Source organism: Tasmannia lanceolata, unplaced genomic scaffold (assembly GCF_043159265.1).
Source record: "Tasmannia lanceolata isolate RefF3 unplaced genomic scaffold, GAP_Taslan_0.1 ptg000006l, whole genome shotgun sequence".
NCBI lineage: Eukaryota > Viridiplantae > Streptophyta > Magnoliopsida > Canellales > Winteraceae > Tasmannia > Tasmannia lanceolata.
In genome coordinates, this window is record NW_027518683.1 from 40,357,232 (window position 1) to 40,383,548 (window position 26,317).

The following is a 26,317-nucleotide window of genomic DNA, read 5'->3' on the forward strand; positions in this document are numbered from 1 at the left end:
ATCAACCCTTGATTTGTAGGATTCATTTCTAAGGGTAATTCTCCTATGAACATCATCATGCAATGTGCACGTGTGTTTGGAAAACCTTTCGGCTTATGCTGGTCCTTGATTCTGGCAATAAAGAAATGAGATCGACAGGCTTCCTAGCTGAATACCAGTGACCAATTCAAAAGGACTCCTTCCTGTGGATCTATTGACCGAACTATTGTAAGCAAATTTAGCTATTGGCAAAGTCTGATCCCACCTAGTCACATGATCGGATGATCCCACCTAGTCATGTGATCACCAACTAGGCATCTTAACGAGTCTCCCAAGCTTCTGTTAACAACGACTATCTGGCCGTGAGTTTGCGGATGAAAAGAACTGTGTTGAGCAGCTTCCACAAGGCTCTCTAAAAATAGCTTGTGAACTGTCTTAATAGGAAATAATGGTCTTGGGAAGGTCATGAAGCTGCATCACTTCTTTGAAGAAGACGTCAGCAATATGTATTGAATTTGACGTTTTACTACGTGATATAAAGTACGTCATCTTTGAGAATCGATCCACCACCACGAACACAGAATCATGCCCTCTATTAATCTTCGAAAAACCAAGCACAAAATCCATGCTAAGATCTTGCCAATGCCCATAGGAAACATATGGATCATATAGGCATGTTTTGTGCTTCCTTTCGCCAGCTGGCATGGGCAACATTGTTGGATGATTCTAGCTACATCTTTCTTTAAGCTAGGCCTATAAAACTTGTCTTCAACCATGGATATGGTCTTATCACGATCATAGTGTCCTGTGGCCCCTCCGGTGATCAAAGCTAATCATATGGGCAAACATAGAGTGCAATATATGCACCATATGACTTAGAGCATTTTCTGCTTTATTCTCCATGCCCATTTGATGTTTGATAATGAACGTATACTCCTGTAGGAACTCCACCCACTTTCCATGATGAAGACTAAGCTCCATTTGAGAATAAAGGCAGCGAAGTGCTTGATGATTTTTTTATTTGAATAGTAGTGATGTGATTGATGATCAGAATATAAGACAAATACCTTAGAAATAAGGTAGTGTCTTCAATGGTGAAGTGTTTGTACCACTACCACCACACATAGCTCTTTTTTGTATGTAGAGAACTTCTGGGCTTCAATGACTTTTGCTATGATAAATAATGGGATGGCAATCTAGCATAAGAACTCCACCAATACCCACTTGAAAAGCATCGCAATTGACTTCAAAGACTAGAAAAGTCAGGTGTCTGAAGAACAGGGTCTCTTTCATCTTCGTCGCATTGAAGTGTCTGATAAACCTTCTATAGAAAGTGGCAAACCCATGGAAACTACATACTTCATCGAGGTTAGTAGGAATAGACCACTCTAAGATAGCTTTCACCTTTTCGGGGTTAGCTTTAACACCATCAGATGATATCACAAAGCCAAGAAAAATGATACTAAAAGACGTGAAAGTGCAATTCTTCATGTTAACATAGAGTTTTTCTTGTTGAAGAATTCTCACTACTAGTTGAAGGCGGGAGATGTGCTCCTTACATTTGCAGTAAAAAAGGTCGTCCGTTGACATCGAAGTAAACTAGGAACTTTGAGCATTGGAGAAACTAAATGACATGACCAACCTTTCATAGAGTCCATCCTTGGTTTTGAACTCCATTTTCTATTCGTCGCCCGGTCTAACATGAATTTAGTGGTAACCGCTTCGGAGGTCAATCATGGAGAAGATGGAAGAATCCAACATCATAGAGAGTAGGGGTGTAAACGGATCGAATTCGGATCGGATATGGCTATATCCGAATCCGAATTTGATTATAATTTGTACTATCCGAATTCGAATTCGAATTCGAATTCGGCGGACACTTAATATCTACTACCGAATTCGAATCCGGCGGATATTATTCGAATTCGAATATTATCCGTATTCGAGGGTATCCGTTTATTCGAATCCGGCGGATATTATTCGTATCCGTTTAATAACCGAATGTCCGAATTCAAATCCAAACGCCCTAAGAATCAGAAAGCTGTGTCATTGCTAGGATTTCGATTAGGGTTTATTCCAGTGCTCAAATCTGAATAAACAACCAAGAGAGAAAAAAATCGCTTTGATGTAGGAAAAACAAGAAAAAGAGAAGATTCGAATCTGAATGGAGAAATCAACTCCTTTGATGAAACTATAGGCTTATAATATCGAGCTTTTTTTGTCTCTGAAGATGAAGCTCCGCTTACTAACGCCCTAAGAATCAGAAAGCTGTGTCATTGCTAGGGTTTCGATTAGGAATCTGGGGTTTATTCCAGTGTTCCTTACTTCCTTCCTTGAGTGGCTGAGTGCTCTCCTTTCGGCGAAGACGAGATGCAAATGTGGGTTTTGATTTCCTCTTGGGCCTTTATGCAACCCTAAGTCTTATGTGATCTGAGCCATCCATTTTTTTATTAGGACGGCTCAGATGAGTCCTTTCATTTGCTCCTTTTTCTTCTTGTACTAAAAAGTAAAAGCAAAGGAAACCCTCTTCTCATGTATATGTGCCCCCACCTTTTTTGCCCAACGTCGCCCCATTATAACTTGTATTTATAACTCACTTGCTTTACACAACCCTATGCAGCTATGCTCTAAGAAACTGATCTCAACCGCCCATTTTGAAGGCTTTGTCTTGATGGCCCAAATACACCCCATAATGCAAGCTCTTTTAATAATGGAGGGTTAGGATAATCCGATGGATAAGATTTTCTAGGCATACCCTATGGAAATGATTTTTGGGGCACAACCTATTTATGTTGTGACCCCATAAATGAACGGTTTGGATCATCCAATGAAGTGGGCCGTACAGTACTTTTTGAAAAATAATGGTTCATACAACCATTCATCGTATAATTTCGTATAAAGTGGTGGCCACCATTTTCTTCTTTACTTAGTTTTTTAGAGTATTTGGAAAATGAAATACCCTTTAAAAATTATTTTCAAAATAATAAAATGAATCCGAATATATGAATTCGAATGCGAAACCGAATATCCGCATCCGTATCCGGATATCCGAGTTTGAATGCGAATCCGGATATCTGAATTCGAATACGAATTCGGATATATGGATATGGATGCGGATATTCAGAATAAATGGATGTACTTGTCGGATTCGGATGTTAAACGGATCGGATGTACCATTTAGCAGATTCGGATCGTTAAGAACCGGATATCTCCTAAACGGATTCGGATAATATCCGCTTGAAGCGGATTCGGATAATATTCGCTTTAAACGGATTCGGATGCGGACGGTAATCGAATTTTCAAATATCCATTTACACCCCTAATAGAAAGGAGTTAGGCTCCATGATCACACGATGAAAGAAAGGGAGAGTTGGCTTCTTCTGCAGTCAAACATAGAGATTTATGGTTGCTCTAGACAAAAAAAGGAGATTTAGAAAGAGATTCTAGTGAACCGTGTGTGAGGAAGAAGATCTAACTACTTACATAGGAAAGTAGTTTCTTCCTTTTCCTTTGCATGACTTCTTTCCATTGAGAAATCGTGTTTACTGGATGTAGCACCCAAATCAGTAATAGGCAAAAATAACAAATGTGAAGGCGTGGAAGGGGGTGGAATGACTAGGGGTGGAAATATCATTTCCACTAAACAAAAGGAAAAAGTTTTAACTATCTTTGGTAAATGATGGCAAAAGAAAAATAATAATCACAACCATGACTCATCATGAAAATAAAAGTAACTTTCATGATTCTTCTTTCACAATGGACATTTTAAAGCTCTAACTAGATGTAGAAGACTAACAAAAACCCAAAATTCTTTCTTCCCAAATATAATTCCAGCTGAGAGTAAGATAGGAGTTTTCTTCAATAGATCAAAGCAACAAATATAGATAAATAATACAGAAGACCAATTAATCACATGTATTCTCTTGGCATGGAGCACCTGATTATCATAATGATGTTGCATGCAGATATCAGGTACCGAGTAATTTTTTTCATCAATCTTGTTTCATAAAGGTGTGCATGTATCAGGTACCGAGTAATGATATTGCCTCCACTCTCTTGCTCTACCATTGTCGTAAGACCGGTAATTTTTTTCATCAATCTTGTTCGATACAGGTATGCAGGTATCAGGTACCGAGTAATGATATTGCCTCCACTCTCTTGCTCTAGCCTTGTTGTAAGACCCATATCGTAAATCCAAAACTAAAAAACTAAAAAAAAACCAAAATCCCGTAATCCACCCCCATCTCTCTATCGTAAACCTCCCATTGCCTTATCCCCTACTACTCCCTCCCTCCACTCCTCAATCCAACATTCCATATACCTACAAACCCTAACCTACCCTTCCATATCTAGCAAAAATCCATTTCCATTCCCATATCCTCTCCCTCCAAAACCCCAAATCCCTAACTCCAAATCCTAAATCTCCATCCGAAACCCCAAATCCCTAATCCCAATATCCTAACCTACTCTTCCATTTCTAACAAGAATCCATTCCCATTATAAATCCCAAATTTCCATTTCCTTTTGTAAATACCATTTGTAAATCTGTCCATCGAAAAAAGAAGAAAAAAAAAAGATCCCCTTTAGCATATTATTTTCCTTCTTTTCTCCATCCATAACATCCTTTCTTGTTCTTTTTTTGTTCTAAATCCATAAGTTCCTTTCTTTTTTAAACCTTAGACCCTTGATGGGTTCTTTCTAGTTCGCTAAACCCCCTTCTTTACGAGTTAAATCCTCCATTTCCTTATGTTTTGAAACCCCCTTCTCCTCCACTCCATCCTAATCTTGTCATTTCTTTCTTCGTGCTTGTTGTGTTTTATGGCATTTGTGTCGATATGAACGCTGCTCGTCAAGTGTTTGATGAAATGTCTAAGAGAGCTGTGGTCCTTGAAGTTATTATTTACGGTGCAAGTTGAAGGCATTCGGCCTAATGTAGTTCCATGGATGGAGTGTTGTGTCGTTGGTGGCTGCAGGTTGCTGTAGGTGCACCCCTTTTTGTCGGTGGTTCGTTGGTTGGTTGGATGGTTCTTCGGGTTGGTGGGTAGTTCCTTCCACGCTTGGTGTTGTTGGTGGACTCGCTTTGCGAGTCCTGTTTGTTGGTGCTTCTACACGTGTGTGTAGTTGCCTTGCATAGTTTTATGCATTCATTTTGGTTTGTGTTGCAATCCACCTTGTTGTTGTCTATGGCTATATGCATGGACGTTAGCGTTGCTTTCAGTCTTGTCATTGTCTAAGGCTATATGCCCTGTTGTTAGCATTGCTTTCGGCCTTGTTTCTCCAGGCGATGTGTTGTCCGCCATCGTTGGTTGGTTGTTTCTCCAGGTGATGTGTTCGCTGTCGTTGGTTGGTTGTTTCTCCAGCAACGTTGTTGGTTGATTATCTTCCCAGGCGACATGTTATCCGTCGTCATTGGTTGGTGTTCTCTCCAAGCGATGTGGTGTCCCCCGTCGTTGGTTTGTTGTCTCTCCAGGTGACGTGATGTCCCCCCTCGTTGGTTGGTTCTGATCACCTTTCTGGTGGTTGTTCTTCTATTGGCGTTTGGCTACTCAACTGATGTCTTTGCTCGTGCTGCTTCGCCGTTGTGTTGTTCGTTGTGTGCGTCTCGGGCGTACTTATTTTGTTCGAGGATCGTTGTTGTTTTTCCTGTGGAAGCGCTTTTGTTTAATCGTTGATCTCGTTGTTCACCGTTGCTCTAACTCTAGAGGAGGCCCTGTGGTGATCGCCCTCACCGTAATGCTGATTCAGAGAGAGTTGTTGTCTTTGGTGGCCTTTGATCATGCCGTTCTATTCATTGTGGTCGTTGCCTTTTTTGTTATGTTTTTCACCATGTATTCACCACACCAGCTTGAGGGGGAGTGTTGTCCCAAGCTGGTTGTGTATGAGATTATTGTTTTTTTTTTGTATGGGTATTCTTAGTTGTTTGTTGTAGTTTCCTTTGTACCAAGCTGGAGTTCCATAGTGTATACACTCCAACTTGAGGGGGGGTTGAAGAGTGTGTAAGGATAGTTTAGTCATTACTTGTATTGTGAGGGGTATTGCAGTCTTCGTACCTTGTTGCCCTGACTTGGGCCTATATATACATCACATTACATGGGAGCTCCCTAGTGGAGACTCCTCACCTTCTCCCTCACTCTTCTTCTCCTTCCTTTCTTATCCACAAGTCAACACATCTCAAATGATGTGTTAAAGAAAATATGAGATGCTTTTTTCAAATATAAATACACATTTGTAATTACCCAGATCTGATGGAATCCCAAAAGCTAGACTTCAATGGAGAAATCCTTGACCTTTTCCTGGCTGCAAAATAAAATAACAAATAACACGGTTCATGGTTTACCTTTATGTATTTGAGACAATCACTTCAAAAACACAGGAAAGACCCTGAAAAGAAAAGAACATATACACAAACCATCCGGAAAGAATTACATCTAAACATTAAAGATTTGAGAAAAAAGTAAAACGAAGAAAAGTAAATGAAATATCCTAAGAAAAGAAGATGGTTGTGATTATGATGGCTAATCTAGGCCAAAATTCTCGTGGCAGAACTGATGCAAGTTAACTACTAGGAAATCACAAGTCGAAAATTTGGTAAATAAGGGAAAATAAAAAAAAATAAACAAGTAGACAAACAGTGTCAGAGTTAGATGAAATGACAATAAATTTGATCAAAACATGGAAAAAAACTAGGGAATAACCCAAGATCCAAAATGGAAACTTTGTAGTTTTCCATTAAAACCCTTGTACATCAAAACTTCATAACTATGTATAGATTATATAAATATTTATTTCATAAATATAAATATAAATGTATGTATGCATAGGCCCGAAACCCCAATACACCTTAACCCTAGTTTAAACCTACCCATTGATTGGTATAGGATCGATTTCACCATTATAATTCCTATGTATAGATAGTGCATTATATGTTGTGGTCCAAAAAATGCAAAAACGCAACTTCTAAGACAATAGGGCTTCTAAAATTAGACTCTCTACTGAATTGAAAAAAACTATTCATGTTTTCATTTCACAAGTCCTCCCAAAACCGGTTGGAACGTTTACAAAACAAAAGTCACTTAAAGCAGAGCCAAAACCTACTAAACTTTAACAAAAATATTTTAATTTTTTTAAAAAAAAATCACTTAAATCTCCATAAACTATAAAGAACCAACCTGCCAATTTTTGCCATGAACGAAGCGTTGTAGAGCCTACTATTGACGTTAGCATGACGTTTTGATTACCTTCGTGCTTACGTTGCGATCGCCCATCTTTTTTCTTTTTTTCTTTTTTTGAATGGCAATGCGGTTGCCCATCTTCTTCTCTCGAATCACCTTTGATGAACTATGGCGTTGTTCATGAACTTTGCATGCATCAAGAAGGTTTATGATTTTTCAAATAAGAAAGGTAATGGAACATGCCACCCTTTGGTTCGCTCCCTTGCTCTCCTACCATTATTTTTTCCTCTGAACAGTGATGTATGTGTTAAGAGTTAAATTAGTATATAGGTTGGTTTACATTTATGTTTTGGAGTAACTCTTTTAGTTATTTCTTCCTCCGAACACTGGATGGCACTAATGGCCCTTTATGTAATAAACCTCATATCTATACTAATGCCAGAAGTCATGTGGTTGATCCTCAACCTCAACAAAATTCCTCTTCTCCATATTGTTCCTCTCTTTCTTCTTGTTCTTCTTCTACACAAATTGATCATGGTTAGCTTCTAAACTTTAAAATGGTATCAGAGGAAGGTTCAAGAGGTATGTTCATCTTCTTGGAACCTTAATCCTCTATTCTATTCTCCCGTCTTTTGGTTCTCATGTCTGCTATCGGATCTAAGACCTTAGACATAATCGCCTTCGTTGCAAAGGGAAATGAGAGAAAAGAAGATGAGAGCTGAGAGAGCTCCCCTCACTTATGTATTTATATAAAAGGGAAAATATCTACAAGGACGATTATATCCTTAGTGTAATTACTCATTCTAACACTCCCCCTCAAGCTTGAATGTATATATCATACATTCCTAGCTTGTTACAAATATCACTCAATCTAGCCTTTCCTAATGACTTTGTGAACATATCGGCTAATTGATCTGCAAAACGAGTGAATACAATGCATATTTCACCCTTCTGGATCCTCTGACGAATGAAATGACAATCAACCTCGATGTGTTTTGTGGGCTCATGGAAAACTGGGTTGGTTGCAATATGTATTGCGGCTTTGTTATCACAATACAACTGTGAAGGTGAAGATGAGACGATAACAATCTCGGACAAAAGGGATCGTAGCCAAATTAGCTCTGTACTCGTATGTGCCATCGCTCTATATTCGGCTTCAGCACTCGATTTAGAGATGACATCCCGCTTCTTACTTCTCCATGACACTAGGTTACCTCCTACGAAGGTACAATACCCAGTAGTCGAACTTCTATCTGCTGGAGATCTAGCCCAATCAGCATAAAAAAGCCCTTCAATTTTCATATGACCATGTCTTTTGAATAATAGACCCCTTCTAGTGGGAGGAGGTGGTGGCAGGAGGAGGGGGGGGCGAAGGTAGGGAGAGGGGGGGCAGGGGAGTCGTGGGAGGAGGCGTGGGGTAGGGTTTGCGGGATGAGGGCGGGGGGGTTGCGAGAGAAAGAGAGAGAGGGAGGGAGGCGTGGGGAGAGAGAGAGAGAGAGAGAGAGAGAGAGAGAGAGAGAGGAAGGTGGTCAATGGTGGTCCCTAGGGATCAGAAACCCTAGGGCTCTAATACCATGTTGCAAAGGGAAATGAGAGAAGAGAAAATGTGAGTTGAGAGGGCTCCCCCTCACTTATGTATTTATATAAAAGTCAAAATATGTACAACAACGATTATATCCTTAGTGTGATTACTCATTCTAACAGCCTTCATTGCTATCAAAATCATTTCACCGAGGATCATACCTTCTCCACTAAGGGAGTCTTTGAGACCTTAAACATAATTATCTTGCTTATCCATCGAATTACTGTCCCAAAATCCTAATTTCGCAATTCAAAGCCTAAAACCTTAAATCCTTCCCTGCAACTCAAGACCCTAAATCCCCTTTTGAAACCCTAAATCCCATCTTCTAAACCATTCAAAACCCTAATTTCCATAGTTTCCCATTAGAAACCCTAGTCTCTATTTTCATCACCATTTTTTTAATGGCCAAAATGTCATTCAAAAAGAGAGACCGAGGTGGTCAAATACAAACCCTACACAAGAAAACAAGCAAGATACATGAAAAAACAGGATAAGAAGGACCGAAGAAAACTCTAGGTGGTAAAAAATCAAACTGCTCAAGGGACCCAGCCGAACCCTATCCCTGGCTAGCCGATCCGCCACCCCATTGGTAGATCTCCTTATAAGACGAAAGGATATAGTTGAGCTTTGCAAACTATCTTTGATCTCCTCGAATAGCTCTGCAAATCTCCACGGGAATATATGTGATCCGCTTAACCAACAGTTTCCTTTCAGGGAGTCCCCTTCTATCACCACTCTATCTAAATCTTCTCTATTTGAAAACTCAAAACCCTAATTCTGATCACTTTAAAATCAAATTCCCACCCTTTGAGCACCCTAACCCTATTTCTCACCACTTGAAACCCAATCCCCAAAACCCTAATATATTATCTGGATTTCAGGATAAAATATTAGGTACAGATTTAAAGGGGTTGGACAGTTCATAAAAATGAATAGTAGGGATGATTAACAATTGAAACAAGAGGGTATATGGGTCTGTTCCAGGTAAAGACAGAAGGTTCTAAAGAGTTTAGGAAGGTAGTATACGACTGGTCTGAAGGGTTAAAGGTTAAATAGTTGAAGAAAGTAGATTGTTCTTGCACAGTTGGGCTGATAGATGGAACGATAGGCTGTAGAGGGTGGGGTACTTAATAGTTAATAGAGGAGATGTTTCAGGTAACGGTTTCGGTCTGCAACAGGTCTATAACATGTTCGTGATAGGTTTGACGGTCATCAGAATAGGAATATGATTAAGGAAATTTTACAGGTTTCTAAAAGTTATTGCACAATTGGGCTGATAGATGGAACAATAGGTTGTAGAGGTGGGGTAGTTAATAGAGGAGATGTTTCAGGTAATGGTTTCGGTCTGTAACAGTTCTATAACATGTCCGTAATAGGTTTGACTCAGATCTGAATAGGAATATCAAATATGATGCAGGAAATTTTACAGGCTTCTAACAATTATAGCAGATCTGAAACAAACAAAAAATTAACAAGACAGTCAAAGATCCGTAACAGAAGCCTATAACAAATATGTTATAGATCTGGAATAAAAATCTGTAGTAAATTTGAAAAATCCGTTCAAGATCTGTGGCCAGATTGTAACAGCTAACAGGTAGGGTTGAAGGTTTAAAAGACAGTTTGGTAGGTGTATGGGTGGGGTTTAAGGGACAAGGTCTGATGGAGTGTGGGAAATTTTTAAGTGGGGACAGGCATAAGGTAAGGGCAGGGTGAGGTGGCCAGTTTGCACCTTTGCAAGTTCTGTAGGTTGCAGGTTCTGCAAGCTTTGACAGTACCTACCTACTACTACTTAAGACATTACTCCAGAAAAGGAAACTATTCCTAGGTGGCAGCATGACAAAAATGAAGCTAATCCAACCAAGACTTGAAAACTAACTAGCAACTAGGACTAGGACTTCTTAAAGGACAACCAACTATGATTTCATATGCACCATAACTAGGATTCCTCAAGGAGGTGGGACTCCTGATGGGCATATACTATTCCCAATAATATTGTTTTTCGGGGGAGGGGGCAGGGGGCGCATGCCTTTAACTGGCATGATATCACCTTACATCTTCAATCTGTCCTAGGGCTCTAATTAATAGGCACTCTCATTGATAAAAACACCCAATTTATCTTTTAACATCCCTAGACATTGACAAAGATACCCATTCTCAACAAAACTCTCCACCTTCATCTTCATTATGACTTTCTTGGAATATGATCCTCTGGCATCTTTAGACCTCATGCGCTAAGTTTTTACTGTCTTTTGATTCCTATCATATCCCTTAGTCGTAACTCGAAATCTAATTCTTGGCATCCGAACCATGGTTTTAAATTTCTACCGAAACCAATACGAAACAACCAAAATGTATATGTTTCCATTCCCACCAAAATGCATATTGAATAGAAAACCATTAAGTATATTAGTGGTGCAAACATGATTATATTTATATGAAGGGAAACGATATCGCCACTACCGTATTTTGATGATCGCATTCCTCACTTTATTAAGAAGTACGGTATGGCCTACACCATAGGATGATCCAAACCGTCCATTAGATGGGCCACGGCCTAAATAGGTTGTGCGCCAAAAATCATTTCATTAGGTTGATCCTAACCCTCCGATCCATAGAGGGGCTGAATATTAGAGGGTTGATCCTAACCCTCTATAGATCAGATGGTTGGGATCAACCTATGGAAATTATTTTTGGGGCACAATCTATTTAGGCAGTGGCCCATTTAATGGACGGTTTGGATCATCCTATGGTGCGGCCCATACCATACCTTTTAATATGTGAGGAGTGCGATCATCAAAATATGGTAGTGGTGATATCATTTCCCTATATGAATTGCATGTAAACATGAATTCCTTTGGAAGTGAATTCATTTATACGCACCATACCAAGTACATCTTGAATTCATTTATAGCTACCATACCAAGTATATATTGGCCAAGCATCTCTTAAGGTGTTGAACAATTGAAAACATGAATTCATTTGGAATGACCAAGTTTGACCCCATCTTCTCTTGTAATGGATATATTTTTTGAATGGTAAAGATGATTCTATTAATAGAAGAGCGAGACCGAAGGAGTCCCGAAATTACAATATCACAATAAACATAAAAAACATGGAGCAAACAAGATACAAAACTGAGGATCACTCAGGGAGGGAGAGAATCATTGAGTTTCAAAATCTCCTTAGGGACACCCTCTCTAGCTAATATGTCCGTCTCGCCATTAGTTGAACATCTAATGTGTGAAAAGGATATAGACACCATCCCAAACCTGAATTGGATTTCATCAAAAAAATGGGGCAAATCTACAAGGAATAAGATGTGTTCCTTTGAGCCACATGATAACATTTAGTGAGTCACCTTCAATCACCACCTTGTTCAAATCTTCATTCTCAAGCAACTTAACTCCTTGGTGTATGGGTCGAACTTCCGCTTCATTTGCATCTACCACGGAATAGGGCCTGAGAAAGCCCATTTTACTGCCCCATGTTCATCTCCTAAAATACCTCCCATGTTCATCTCTTGTAATGAATATTGGGAGCATAGATTTAAATTTTGGCCGAAATCGCCAATGCCAAGACGAAATACACCAAGAACCAGATTTTTACAGGATATCGCTGAAATTCCAACCTCTAACGGAAACTTCATTTTTCACCCTTACAAAATTTCCACTGAAAATTATAGATTTCCACCGAAATTGTCTTACATGATTCGGCCGAAATTTCCACTGAAACCGACACCAAAACCGAAATTTAAAACCTTGTTTGGGAGGTACTCCATAGGTCACTAAGAAATAACAGTTCCCTTAACCGCATCAGAGAAGGTAAAGGACCTTAACGGCAGATGTGAGAGGGGAACACCAAAGGAGGCGACCCTCCTCGCTCTTGGGACCTTTGGATTCTCATGCAAAAGCATCCTCTTAATTTACATCAGCCCCTACATGGCTCCTTACTATAATTGTCTTTTCTCATTAGTTGCATGCCTATTTTAGTCATTTTGTTGTTTCATATGTCCTTAATAGTCATTTTGCTTGCTAGGGATAGTTTAGCCATTTCATACTGTAATGGGCTAGTCTATATAAAGCCCCATGGTCTTTCATTTTCTTTAGTTGTTGTGATTTGAATTTGGACAATTTTTTCTCTTTTGAGAGAGCTTGTTTTTCTCTTGTATCTTCATCTTTTTCTTGTTTTTCTGTGCGACCGTAAAATCCCTACCAAGTTTAAGGGAAAGTTTTATAAAACAGCTGTGAGGCCAGATATGTTGTACGGCTCAGAATGTTGGGCCACCAAGAAGCAGCATGTGCATAAGATGAGTGTAGAGGAGATGCAAAAGCTTAGATGGATGTGCGGCCACACAAGGTTAGATAGAATTAAAAATGAAGACATTCTTGAGGGTGGCACCAATTGAGGAGAAGATGAGAGAGCACCGCTTAAGATGGTTTGGACATATCCAACATAGGCCTTTGGATGCTCCACTGAGAAGAGGTGACTCGTGCCAAGTTGATGGAGTAAAAAGAGGTAGGGGCAGACTGAAAACAACTTGGGTAGAAACAGTGAGGATAGACTTGATAGCTAGGAACATAACAGAGAGTATGACCTTGGATAGGATAGAATGGAAGAAAATGATCCACGTAGAAGAACCCAACTAGAGCCAGGATTAGAGCCGGGTAGATTCCTTTCACCATCTTCATGAAATTTTTCTAAAGGATTCATTTAGCCGACCCCAACTAGTTTGGGACAAAGGCGTTGTTGAGTTGAGTTGAGTATCTCCATCTTCTTCTCGTGAAATTCGAATAGCAAGTTAGTAATCTAACTTTTCTACCATTTCTCCCACCTTTCACTCCTTGTTGCATGCAAGGCACCATCATCGACGATTCCGAGTTCATGCATCCCCACGCTTGAAGGAAGATCAAGATAAGTAATTCTTGTGCCTCTGAAATCTGATTCAAGGGACAAATTCACTCCCGCCGATAGCACTCTATGTCAATTTAGTTAGTATCAGAGCAGGTTTTTGCAAAACTCCCTAGTTTTTGCAGATCATGAATGTTTGTCGTGATGCTGGAATTTTCAATTTCTTTTATTATGAGAATCGATTAGCATATCTGTCTCAGAGAAGTTTTGAATCTGAATTTTGAATCTGAATTTTCTGTTAAAAACCCTTGCTAGGAGTTGTCATCTCTACAACGACCAGCAGAAAGGCTTGTCGAGTTTGGATAACCAGATCTGGAATTCTGGTACCTCTAAACCTAGCTATCACAGCTCGATAATTGCTCGTCTGAAATGGATTTGCATGCATATGGTTTAGATTTGGAAAGATGCTCTTAAAGGCTTAAGGCAAATAATTGAAAAGTTAACGATTCTGTCCTGTCCTAGAAGCTACATTTCTTCATCCTAAACCCGGATTGGTATAAATAACTCTGTTTCCGTGGACATTGGCTTGCTGGAGAGTATTTCCCAGCTGGAACTTCAGAGCTTCAAGAACCACAAGGCAACGTGAAAAGCTATTGAAGGGAACGTCCAAAGTTTAACAAATTTTTACCCTGCATAGGAAAATTCTGGCATACTGTCGGCTATTATGCAGAAAGAAAGAAAAGAAATTTGGGGGAAGGTGTTAGTGCGACCTTGGCAACCCCATTTTCTGTTAGACATCTGAGATAGCGTTTGGATTCATCATCAACTACTTGAGAACTATGAATCTCTGGGTAGATTCTGTGCCAATCTTTATCCTTAGCAAAGACTTGTCATGGAAGCCAAGAAGTCTCTTTTTCCTTTTGAGTCTGAAGTTGATTACTAATGACGTTTGGTTGGGATGAATCAAAGGAGATCCTTACAAAGAAGCCCTCAGCTGAGTTATTGGAGCGTAAAATTACAATTATACCTCCAACCAAACTCAATTTCCGGTTGTAGCACCCACTTATGGATGCGAAATAGAAATGTGAAATCATGCATGGCATTTGACCTCTTTATTAGTTCTGCTTTAGATGAGATGTCTAGCTGTAGATTATTTGATTTGGGTGTGGTTCTCAGTCATTAATTGCCTTAGCTATGACATTTCCAATGGAATTGAATTGTGCCTTTCAATTGAAGCTAGTATGAATTAGGCCTAAAAACTACTTGTTGGATATCTCACAAGGAAAGAAGTCAGGTGGTTGAATGACTTTGTGCTTGATGACTTGTGGGTCATATACCCAGAACCTGAACCCCAATGAAAAAGGCCACTAATTTGACGTATTGAAGTGCTCACTAAGCAATGGAATAGGAAACAGTGTTTCCCCAGCCCTTGCATTGAGGAAGACATGCCCCTTTGTGGATCCCGGATAGCAGAGGGAGCGCGCCAGCAGCGTCGGTTGGCCCGCCCTGTCTCTCCGTATTTCCCCACACACGGTGGTGTGTGCTTTATTTGTTAATTGTTCTCTTATTCCCTTTTGGTTAGGGATGTGTTCGTGTAACGACCCGATTCCGTCAAGTAGCTACGAGTAAAAGAACAACGCAAAAATTATGGAATTTTTTTTTTTTTATTTTATTTTTAATAATCAACAACCACGACAAAAATCTTATTCCAAATTAAATAAGTCTACCATAACAAGAGGTCTTTTCAATACTCATACTCCAAATGAAAGGTAAAGTTTTAATCACTAAAGTTCAAACTAAAGAAAGTCCCGACAAAATGAAAATAGAAAATGACGCAAGACGTCATAGCGCAATAATCCATGAAGCGAACTCTCTGATCACACGATCCCTTATCCCATGGTTTCTTCGTTTGCAAATGCTCCGCCATCTGACGCCTCAACCCCTGTGGTGGAGGAAACAACGTTAGAGCAGGGTCCTCCAGAGACCGAGCGGAGTAAAAGGAACAATATAAAAGGGCATTCAATAATAATTCAGATCTTTAGCAATCATCTAGAAGCAATAATAAATAACTGGAGAATAAATCTACGCCATCTATATCAGTATAAACAGGAATGAATGACAATAATGAATGATATGCTATGTGTGCATCAAATATGTAAAATGAAACAGTATATTCCCCAGGTACATCCGACTTTTTCCCCATTTTCTTTTCTGTCAGTTTTCTTCTGACCTTTTCTTTTTACCGGTGTCCTTGCTGCACGACTACCCACTACCCCTGTCCAAAGGTAGTGGTGTTATGGACTCGGATTTCGGTCTCGCATTTAATGCCGAGCCATTTCGGGGATACTATCCCTTTGGATGGTTTGCCAACGGAAAGGTTGTACACGCTTCTCGCGTTAGCCTTTGGACCTTAGGTCCCAGGATGATACCACCACACCCTTAATTTCCCCTCCTCTCTCCCCATGTAGGATATGCAATTAGGGATTTTAAGGTACGTCACCTTTACCTTCTTTTAGGGCTGGCAATTTCCCCCATTAAAACGGGGATCCGCCCCAGCACGGCCCGAAAGGGACGGGGATTCCCCGACTTGGAGCGGGGACGGGGCGAGGATGGACCCGTTTTAATATGCAAGCCAATATTAATATCCTCTTATTTTAGTATTTTTTTAGTGTTTTTTAAGTTAACAGTAATTATTTTTTTATGCTAGTGATATTGGCACTACCAGATTTTATAAGTGCACAAACACGGCTTGTCTTTTTCTTTTTTTGAGTGTTAAAAAGCTTTTTTGAAGTGAGATTTGTTGTGTGAGGCGGGGATGGGGATTATGTATTCCTCGGGGGGCGGGGACGGGGACGGGGATTCCCCGCCATCCCCGAAGCGGGGACGGGGAATGCAACACCCGGCCCCGCCCCGCCCCGTTGCCAGCCCTACGTTCTTTTCCTGCATCCTTTCACATAAAGGTTAGAAACAGTTTATTTTTTAATTCATTTCAAGTAAACAAGTATAATGAGCTATACAGTTATCACAAAGAAAATAGTATACGTAAGATTACTTTGCATGAACAAGTTATATTGAAACCATTACAACACAAGGTCTAGCTGTCACCTGCCTTTAACTTACGAACGAAGCGAATAAATCAGTCCCTACTAGAAAGAGAGGGGAAGCGGTCCTGAAGTCAAATCAATAAGTGCAATAGAGTCAATTTATTTCGATCTAGATTCTTTTAATCATTTTTTTATATTTTCTTTATCAGGAGAAGCCCCTGACTTTGGGGTCAACAGGGTACCTGTAACGATACAACTGCTGCCCTGTTTTCGGGGACATAAGATACTCTCATTTTCAAACACAACCTGGCCCATTTTTTATCCTAAAATCTTAGACATATATATATATAGGACATAAATCTGGACAGATTTGGTGTTCTCGATTAAGGTACAAAAACAGTACCAAAATTTGGGCCTGTGTACTCTAAAAACCACATACTATTGGCCCAAAAATCTGGACAAATTGTGTTCCAAGGTGGGGCACACAATAAGATAAATATTTGGACTGTTTCATGCTCCCAAAATGGGCACAACACCAAATCTATCCAGATTTATGTCCTATATATATATATATATATATATATATATATATATATATATATATATATATATATATATATATATATATATATGTCTAAGATTTTAGGATAAAAAATGGGCCAGGTTGTGTTTGAAAATGAGAGTATCTTATGTCCCCGAAAACAGGGCAGCAGTTGTATCGTTACAGGTACCCTGTTGACCCCAAAGTCAAGGGCTTCTCCTGATAAAGAAAATATTAAAAAATGATTAAAAGAATCTAGATCGAAATAAATTGACTCTATTGCACTTATTGATTTGACTTCAGGACCGCTTCCCCTCTCTTTCTAGTAGGGATTGATTTATTCGCTTCGTTCGTAAGTTAAAGGCAGGTGACAGCTAGACCTTGTGTTGTAATGGTTTCAATATAACTTGTTCCATGCAAAGTAATCTTACGTATACTATTTTCTTTGTGATAACTGTATAGCTCATTATACTTGTTTACTTGAAATGAAATAAAAAATAAAATGTTTCTAACCTTTATGTGAAAGGATGCAGGAAAAGAAGGTAGGGCTGGCAACGGGGCGGGGCGGGGCCGGATGTTGCATTCCCCGTCCCCGCCCCTTCCGGAAGGACCATTCCCCGTCCCCGCTTCGGGGATGGCGGGGAATCCCCATCCCCGCCTCACACAACAATTCTCACTTCAAAAAAGCTTTTTAACACCCAAAAAAAGAAAAAGACAAGCCATGTTTGTGCACTTATAAAATCTGGTAGTGCCAATATCACTAGCATAAAAAAATAATTACTGTTAACTTAAAAAACACTAAAAAAATACTAAAATAAGAGGATATTAATAATTGCTTGCATATTAAAACGGGTCGGGGCGGGTCCATCTCCATCCCCGCCCCGTCCCTGCTCCAAGTCGGGGAATCCCCGTCCCGTTCGGGCCGGGCCGGGGCGGATCCCCGTTTTAACGGGGGAAATTGCCAGCCCTAAAAGAAGGTAAAGGTGACGTACCTTAAAATCCCTAATTGCATATCCTACATGGGGGAGAGAGAAGGGAAAATTAAGGGTGTGGTGGTATCATCCTGGGACCTAAGATCCAAAGGCCAATGCGAGAAGCGTGTACAACCTTTCCGTTGGCAAACCATCCAAAGGGATAGTATCCCCCGAAATGGCTCGGCATTAAATGCGAGACCGAAATCCGAGTCCATAACGCCACTACCTTTGGACAGGGGTAGTGGGTAGTCGTGCAGCAAGGACACCGGTAAAAAGAAAAGGTCAGAAGAAAACTGACAGAAAAGAAAATGGGGAAAAAGCCGGATGTACCTGGGGAATATACTATCTCATTTTACATATTTGATGCACACATAGCATATCATTCATTTCTGTTTATACTGCTATAGATGGTGTAGTTTTAATTCCAGTTATTTATTATTGCTTCTAGATGATTGCTAAGGATCTGAATTATTATTGCGTGCCCTTTTATATTATTTCTTTTACTCCGTTCGGTCTCTGGAGGACGCTGCTCTAACGTTGTCTTCTCCACCACAGGAGTTGAGGTGTTAGATGGCGGAGCGTTTGCAAATGAAGAAACCATGGGATAAGGGATTGTGTGATCGGCGAGTTCGCTTCATGGATTATTGCGCTATGACGTCTTGCGTCATTTTCTGTTTTTATTTTTTTGTCGGGACTTTCATTAGTTTGAACTTTAGTTATTAAAACTTTACTTTTCATTTGGAGTATGAGTATTGAAGGGACCTCTTGTTATGGTAGACTTATTTAATTTGGAATAAGATTTTTGTCGTGGTTGTTGGTTATCTTTTTTTTTTTTTTTTAATCCATGATTTTTGCGTTGTTCTTTTACTCGTAGCGACTTGACGGAATCAGGTCGTTACAATACAAGTCTCGCGCCACAAATTGTCAGTGGGTGATGAAGGCAATATATGATCCGTCAAGAGCTCGTGAAAGAAGATTCTTCTGGCCTGAACTCAAAAGCATTAGAGATCAATGGTGGGGGTCATGGATTATAGGAGGAGACTTCAATACCATACGGTTTCCACACGAGAAAAATAGAGGGGGACCCAGTACCACAAGTATGAGAAATTTGTCCAATTTCAGTGAGTTGGTGGATCTTCCTCTTGAGGGGGCGAGATTTACACGGACGAATAATCAAGACCAATTGGTGCTAAGTAGACTGGATCAGATTCTCATCTCAAAAGAATGGGAAGAGATCTCTGAACTAATTTGCCAGCGTGCATTACCCAGACCCATTTCAGATCACAATCCTGTGATGATTATGATGTCTCACTACAAAGGAGGCCCACTTCCATTCAGATTTGATATGAGTATGTGTGATGAGGAATAATTAAACTCTAAAATACCTGAGTGGTGGAATTCTGAGATGGCTGAGGGATGGAAAGGCTTCATTGTCTGCAAAAAATTGAAAACCATAAAACACAAGGTCAAAGAATGGACGAAACAAGAAAGAGCTTCAAAAGAATTCAGGAAGGAAGAAATTTTAATGAAGTTGGGGTAGTTGGAACAAAAGGAGGCTGAGACCATTCTGGGGGAGGAAGACAGGCAGCTGAGGGTGGAGCTGCTTGCGGAGTATGAGGACATGGTCAGAAAAGAGGAGATCAGTTGAAGGCAAAAATCTCGAGCAATATGGCTCAAAGAAGGGGATAGGAACACAAGATATTTTCACTGAATGGCCAACATGAGACGACGGATTAACGCAATCAATTGCTTAACTGTGGATGGGAATCTTGTTGAGGATAGAGTGGCTATCAGAGACCATATATTGAACTTCGATCAACAGCTATACACTGCACAGTATGAGTGGCGCCCCAAGCTCGATGGTATGAGGTTTAAAAAAATATCTGTGGATCGGGAAAAATGGTTGGAGAGACCGTTCTCCATTGAGGAGATTGAAGAAGCCGTAAAGTCTCTAGAGAAAGATAAAGCTCTAGGTCCTGATGGTTTCCCAATGGCATTTTATCACCAACATTGGGAGACTTTCAAAGGTGAAATTTTGCTTTCTTCCAGGAGTTTCATGATAGAGAAATTATCAACAGAGCTGTCAATACCACGTTTGTAACCTTGATACCAAAAAAAGAGGGAGCAATTGAAATCAAAGACTATAGGCCAATTAGTCTGGTGCATGGGATATACAAGATCTTGGCCAAAGTGCTAGCTGGAAGACTCAAGGCGTAATGGGAGAGGTGATCTCTAAATTCCAGGGGGCATTTGTAAATAATAGAATAATAGAAAAATTCTGGATGGTGTTCTCATTGCGAATGAGATCCTGGACTCTACTAAAAGGGATGGAGGGAGTGACATAATTGTAAAGGTGGACATTGAGAAGGCATAGACCACATATATTGGGCGGTACTAGAATACATCACGAGGCGAATGGGATTCGGCAAAAATTGGAGGGGGTGGATGAAAGCTTGCATATCTACGGCCTCCTTCTCTATCTTGATAAACAGTACTCCCTAAGGCTTTTTTGGTTCGACCCGGGGACTCAGGCAAGGGGATCCGTTCTCGCCATATCTCTTTATATTGGTTGCTGAAGTGTTAAGCTGCTTATTCTCAAAAGCGGAGGAACTGGGATACATTGAAGGACTCAAAGTTGCAGAAAATTCAGACTCGGTGACTCACTTACAGTTTGCCGATGACACCCTGGTATTCCTAAAAAACAGTGCGGAGCAGGTAACAAATCTAAAATTACTATTTAAATGGTTTGAGATTACGATGGGCCTTAAGATAAATATGTACAAGAGCGTGATTGCGGGAATAAACATTGATGAAAATACACTCATGTTGCATGCTGAGGCTATGGGATGCCAAGCAACAAAACTCCCAATATCGCATTTTGGTCTCCCGTTGGATTTGGGATACCATCAAAGGCACGGTGGGATCCCGTAGTTGAAAGAATTGAAAGGAAGTTGGTCTCATGGAAAAAGAAATATCTATCCTTTGGGGGGAAAATTACTCTTATTGAGGCGGCATTGGCTAACATGCCCGTATACTTCATGACACTATATAAAATTCCTGGAGAGGTGGCGAAGAGGAGCGAGAAACTACAAAGAGACTTTCCATGGGAAGGATTGGAAGAAGGAGAACGACTAACACAATTGCTTAAATGGGATAAGGTATGCAAACTAAAGAAAAATGGTGGGCCTGGGATTGGAAAGCTGAGACTAAGAAATAAGTCTCTCTTGGGCAAGTGGTTGTGGCGTTTCAGCTCTAAAAATAATGCTATGTAGAGAACCATAATCGGAGGTAAATACGATAGTGATGGAGGGGACTGGATGTGTCGGAATCCACCGAGTGGCAAGGGATCGGGAGCTTGGAAATCAATAAGTTCTGTCCTGGATTTGTTTTTACCCATGTTAAGATTTCGTGTTGGGCAGGGGGTCAAAATGCTTTTCTGGCTGAACGTGTGGCTGGGCAACCAACCACTCAAGTAGAGATTCCCAGATTTTTCCGCCTGGCTCTTCAGTCGAATGCTACGGTGGCGAAAAATATTGCTCACAGGGGAGAGGATGGATGCATGGTATGGGATATTCAAATGCGGAGAAATCTCAAAGAAGAAGAAATTAATAACCTCACAACGCTCCTTCATTTATTGGAGGACTGTTATCTATCGGAACATGAAGAGGAAAGATTTTTGTGGGAACCTGAACCGGAGGGAGGATTCACGGTGCGATCCTTCTTTCAGGAACTAAGGAAGGAGGAAGGTGTATCTTCACGTTGTCAACATATTTGGCGCCTACCGATCCCGCCGCGTATCATCGGTTTTGCTTGGACAGTCTCGCATGAATGTATCAACACCCAGGATCGGTTGAAACATCGTTGTATTAGCCTTGCGAGCAGATGTGAGTTATGCCAGGAAGCGGAGGAGACTATTGACCATCTATTTCAACATTGTTCTTACTTGCACCAAATATGGAATGCAATGTTTCGACCATAGTTGCCAGTTCGGGAAACGGAAACGGTACGTAAAACGGAAACGTGAAACGCGTGAAAAAAACCAAAGGGGAAACGAGAAACGGGAAATGATAGAGAAACGCATGTGAAACGCATTGGGAAACGTCTTGGGAAACGCAAGGGAAACGTTTGGGAAACGCAAGGGAAACGTTTGGGAAACGTACGTGAAACCTGAAGGAAACGCTAGTGAAACACATAAATGTGATGGTAACACATATATTGATAAGGACAGCCCTCTTTAGTGTATTTATCTTTAAACTAGATAGGGCTGTTCACAGGCGTGTCACCATTTCCAAAAAGCGTTTCGTACCCGTTTCAGAAACGCGTTTCCCACCTACCCTAGGCATTTCTTGCTTCTATGGTTTCGACTATTCGGCATGATATGGGTATCCCAGAAGGAAATAAAAGAGGTAATTCTAAACTGGAGGTCTGTTTTTCATGAATGCCTGGGAGAACAGATGTGGAAAACCTTACCTTTTGCTATTATATGGCACATTTGGGTGGAACGAAATAACAGAATCTTCTCTGACAAGATCAAACATTGGAGGCACATTGTTCTGCAAATAAAATTATTGCTAATTTCATGGTCAAAAGCGAAAGGAAATATGCCATATCAAATGGGACTTGCCTTGAAAAATTGGAGAGCGGTGATACTCGAAAAAAGGCCTCGTAATGCAATCATTCCGCAATGGATAGCCCCTGGGGAGGGGTGGCTGAAACTAAATTTTGATGGAAGCTCACTGGGTAACCCGGGCCCGGCTGGTTTTGGGGGACTAATACGGGATTCTACTGGGTGAACAATAATGTCCTACTCTGGGCCAGTGGGCACTTGCGACGCTAATGAAGCTAAGGCGAGGGGACTTTTATTCGGTCTCAGGTGGTATGCGGTTCATAATTTAGGACCACTGCAGTGCAAGGCGACTCTGCCAATGTCATCTCTTGGGCGAGAATTCGAAGTGGTGGCCCATGGAGGGTATATCATATCATAGACGAGATTAGGGATCTGGTACGTAGAGTTCAACCCCAGCTTGTGCACCGGAGAAGAACCACCAATGATTCGGCGGATACTCTGCCAAAAGAGGGTGTAGCATTAATGGAAACGAATGTAATTTGTACTGACCCAATGGGTCCTTTGTAAGCACATTTAATCTCTGTGCTCCTGTAATGGGACATCTTGTCCCAATTTTCAATTAATAAATTTTTGTTAATTTTCAAAAAAAAAAGAGGATCAGCGAATTTGTAAGGAGCAAGTCTGTGAGGAGAGAACATGAGGACCAATGAGAAAAGTTCTTGGCCCAGTATCGCCGATAAAGGGAGACGCGGCATAAATGGAAGGTTGATCTTGATTCCCTTAAAGTGCAGACACAGACTTCCGGCACAGGCACATGCATCTTCTCCACCCTAGAGACCGATGATGAGGGTAGCAATCAAGAAAGGGAGGAAGGGGTTGTGGATGACATTGAGACCATCATTTTAGAGCTAGACAATGATGTTGTCGAGCTTGACACTAGTGATGTTGTCGAGCTTGACAGTAGTGATGTTGACGAGCTGGATGACTAAAATAACCCTAGTTGAGGCCGACAGTGATGATGATCCTATTGTAGAGCATGCTATCACAGAGCCAGTGATTATAGTAAGCACAGATTTAGGTGATGGGCATACATTTGCATATATCACAGATACATCACTTTTACCATAGTTGCAGAGGAAGTCTTGGAAGATGTTGTTTATGCTGAGATAGTGCTACCTATAACCACTACACCTGATGCAGATGAGATCATAGATGAGATTACAGGTAGTTGGCATGGCGGATTACTATACCTCTGCCACTTTCAGCAGATGCATGTTTTGCTATGGACTAGTACTACTCCTCTAGACCACCACATTTACAGAGATGATCCATTATTAATGAGATGCATAAGGTGAAATGTCTTCTATAACTTATGGAAAAGTCTAAAATACTCACAAGATCTCGCGGAGAGCAACCCCATATTCAATAAACCATTCTTGTGAGGATATGATTTATGAGCCTTGTACCTTCAATGTAACTTCTAAGGCCATCTAATAGAATCATATTGGGGGGTTTTCTCCCTCGTCACATCAAAAGGGGAAATTGCAAGAAATTCAAAAATCCCAAGCAACATAATAAAAGATTTATTCAACAGCGTATGGAAACTTTCAGCCCTCAATTACAAAACAATTGTGTTAATAAATATTGGGCCCATTAATCACAAACGCTCCACAAATGTATCCAGTATATAACCTGTTGTATATCTATCTAACCTGACCTACTATGTGCGTGTAGCCTGTTGAAAATTACTTACTTTCTTTTAGAAATCAGAACAAGAAATCTTTACTCGTGAAATAGTGCAACATACAAGTTAGTTAAAAGTTGAAAATGATATGTAACAACATAGGATGAAAACTTCCATTCATCAAGAAGCAATGTCGCATGAATATTAAGTACGACGACTATAATTCGTATGGAAGAAAGTCATAAAAGAACGACTGACACAATATATTGATCCAATGGCAGAGAAGCACACTAACCTGGCACGAACCCAGAGTACGGATTAGAAGGAAACAATAACTTATTTGATACATGAATATGGCAAGCAATACGGCATCTGCACCAGAAAATATGTACTCATAATGTTATATAAAAATTAAACTTGTGATTCAATACCAATGAAATAGGACAGTTTCACGAATTGGTGATTCATCAAATAGGTTATTTTTTTCTTTTCTTTTTCTTTTTCTTTTTCCTTTTTTTTTTTTGGTAGCCACTTCTCATTCTGAGTCACTAATCAACGAGTGACAAAATTCGCAAAGAAATGCCAAAACTCAAATAATTCGCAAATTTTTTTCTCAGTAGTTTCTCTTTCAAAATTATTGACAAAAATTATTAAAAGAATCATGAACTATTGCTTAGAAATGATGTTAGATATACTTCATAGGGAAAGTGTTAGGGACACTTTTTTGGTTTTCTGTCTCTAATCCATGGCACAAGTACATGATCTGAAATGTTCATGGACGGTTCATAAAACGAGAAATTACATTAGTTGGACAATAATAAACATCTGATTATAGGACTTTTATGCAATGAACATGAACCATAGCTCCAGCTGTTTTCTAACTGTTTGTTACCAGCCCTGGATAGTACTCCAACCAGTGTGGCTTTTGGAAAGACCAGACAAATGGTCCAGATCATATACAAGTGTGCTAAGTTTACCAAATTATAGACACCAATGTTGAAAGAAAAAGAATGCCGTGCACTAGATACATTCCTGATCTTTTACAGTTCTTGCATTTTTATTATATTTTTACCTAAAATTGATACTTTCTTGAATCAAGACCAGTTGAGTGAATGAATTCCTGAATCCAAACTTTGTACCAAATACCATTTCGCAATAGGCTGCAACTGGGTTCTTCAGATTTGTTTGGTTGAATTTATGCAATTTGGGCCTTCCATTATGTTTAAACTGCAATCTAGAGAAAGAACCCAACTTCCTATTTGGTTGTAAAACCAAACCCAGCTGAATTTTAGAAAAATGTATAGCGAGATTAAATACCAAGGAATCCACGGTATTTAGATTGAAACTTAATAGCCATTTCCAATTCAAATAATGAAAAATAAAAGGAAATTTCGGGTCATATAATGCTTACATCGAATAAGAAGAAGAAGGCGCTGAAGCGGAGGTCATCATCTCTCTTGCCCTAGATTTACCTGATCTTGCCCCTTCTGTGATTTTAATTTTTTTTTTAAGAGAGAGGGATACGCGATGAAAGAGATGAGACAACCCTTGCTCAGATGGAATGGGGCTATCGAAGAAAGCGTGCGGCTGAGATAGATTAGAAGCTTGAGATGGACCCACTCGGATGGAGTGTGTAAACCTGATCTAGACCCTCCATCTTAGTGCCCATGAAAATCGCTCGTTTGGAATTTAGGGGTGCAAGGGTTGGGTTGGAGCCAACCCAAAACTCTAAACGGTGAACCCGAACCCGAACCCGACTCTCAACCCAATGACGGCTTACCTGTCCTAACCCAAAAAATTAATATCTCAACCCAAACCCGAACCCAACCCGATTTCCTAATTCGGGTAGGGTTGACCCGTTTATTGCAATATCTTTCCACTTTAGGTTTTATGTTTTAAAAAAACAAAACAATGGAAAAAAAAGAA

General features: G+C 40.2%; 1 protein-coding gene across 2 annotated transcripts in view; it reads right to left on the reverse strand.

The window, feature by feature from the left end:
• The window catches only part of NSI (nuclear shuttle interacting), a 65,884-nt gene extending 39,918 nt beyond the window's left edge, over positions 1 to 25,966 (reverse strand). For both annotated transcript variants that reach the window (XM_077383166.1, XM_077383165.1), the window contains exons 1-3: positions 25,803 to 25,966; positions 24,687 to 24,763; positions 6,216 to 6,276 (exon numbers count right to left, since the gene is read on the reverse strand). In XM_077383166.1, coding sequence (XP_077239281.1) covers positions 6,216 to 6,276; positions 24,687 to 24,763; positions 25,803 to 25,843 — 179 coding nt within the window. In that variant the 5' untranslated portion in view covers positions 25,844 to 25,966. The remainder of the gene's footprint in view (positions 1 to 6,215; positions 6,277 to 24,686; positions 24,764 to 25,802) is intronic.
• Between the last annotated feature and the right edge of the window lie 351 nt (positions 25,967 to 26,317).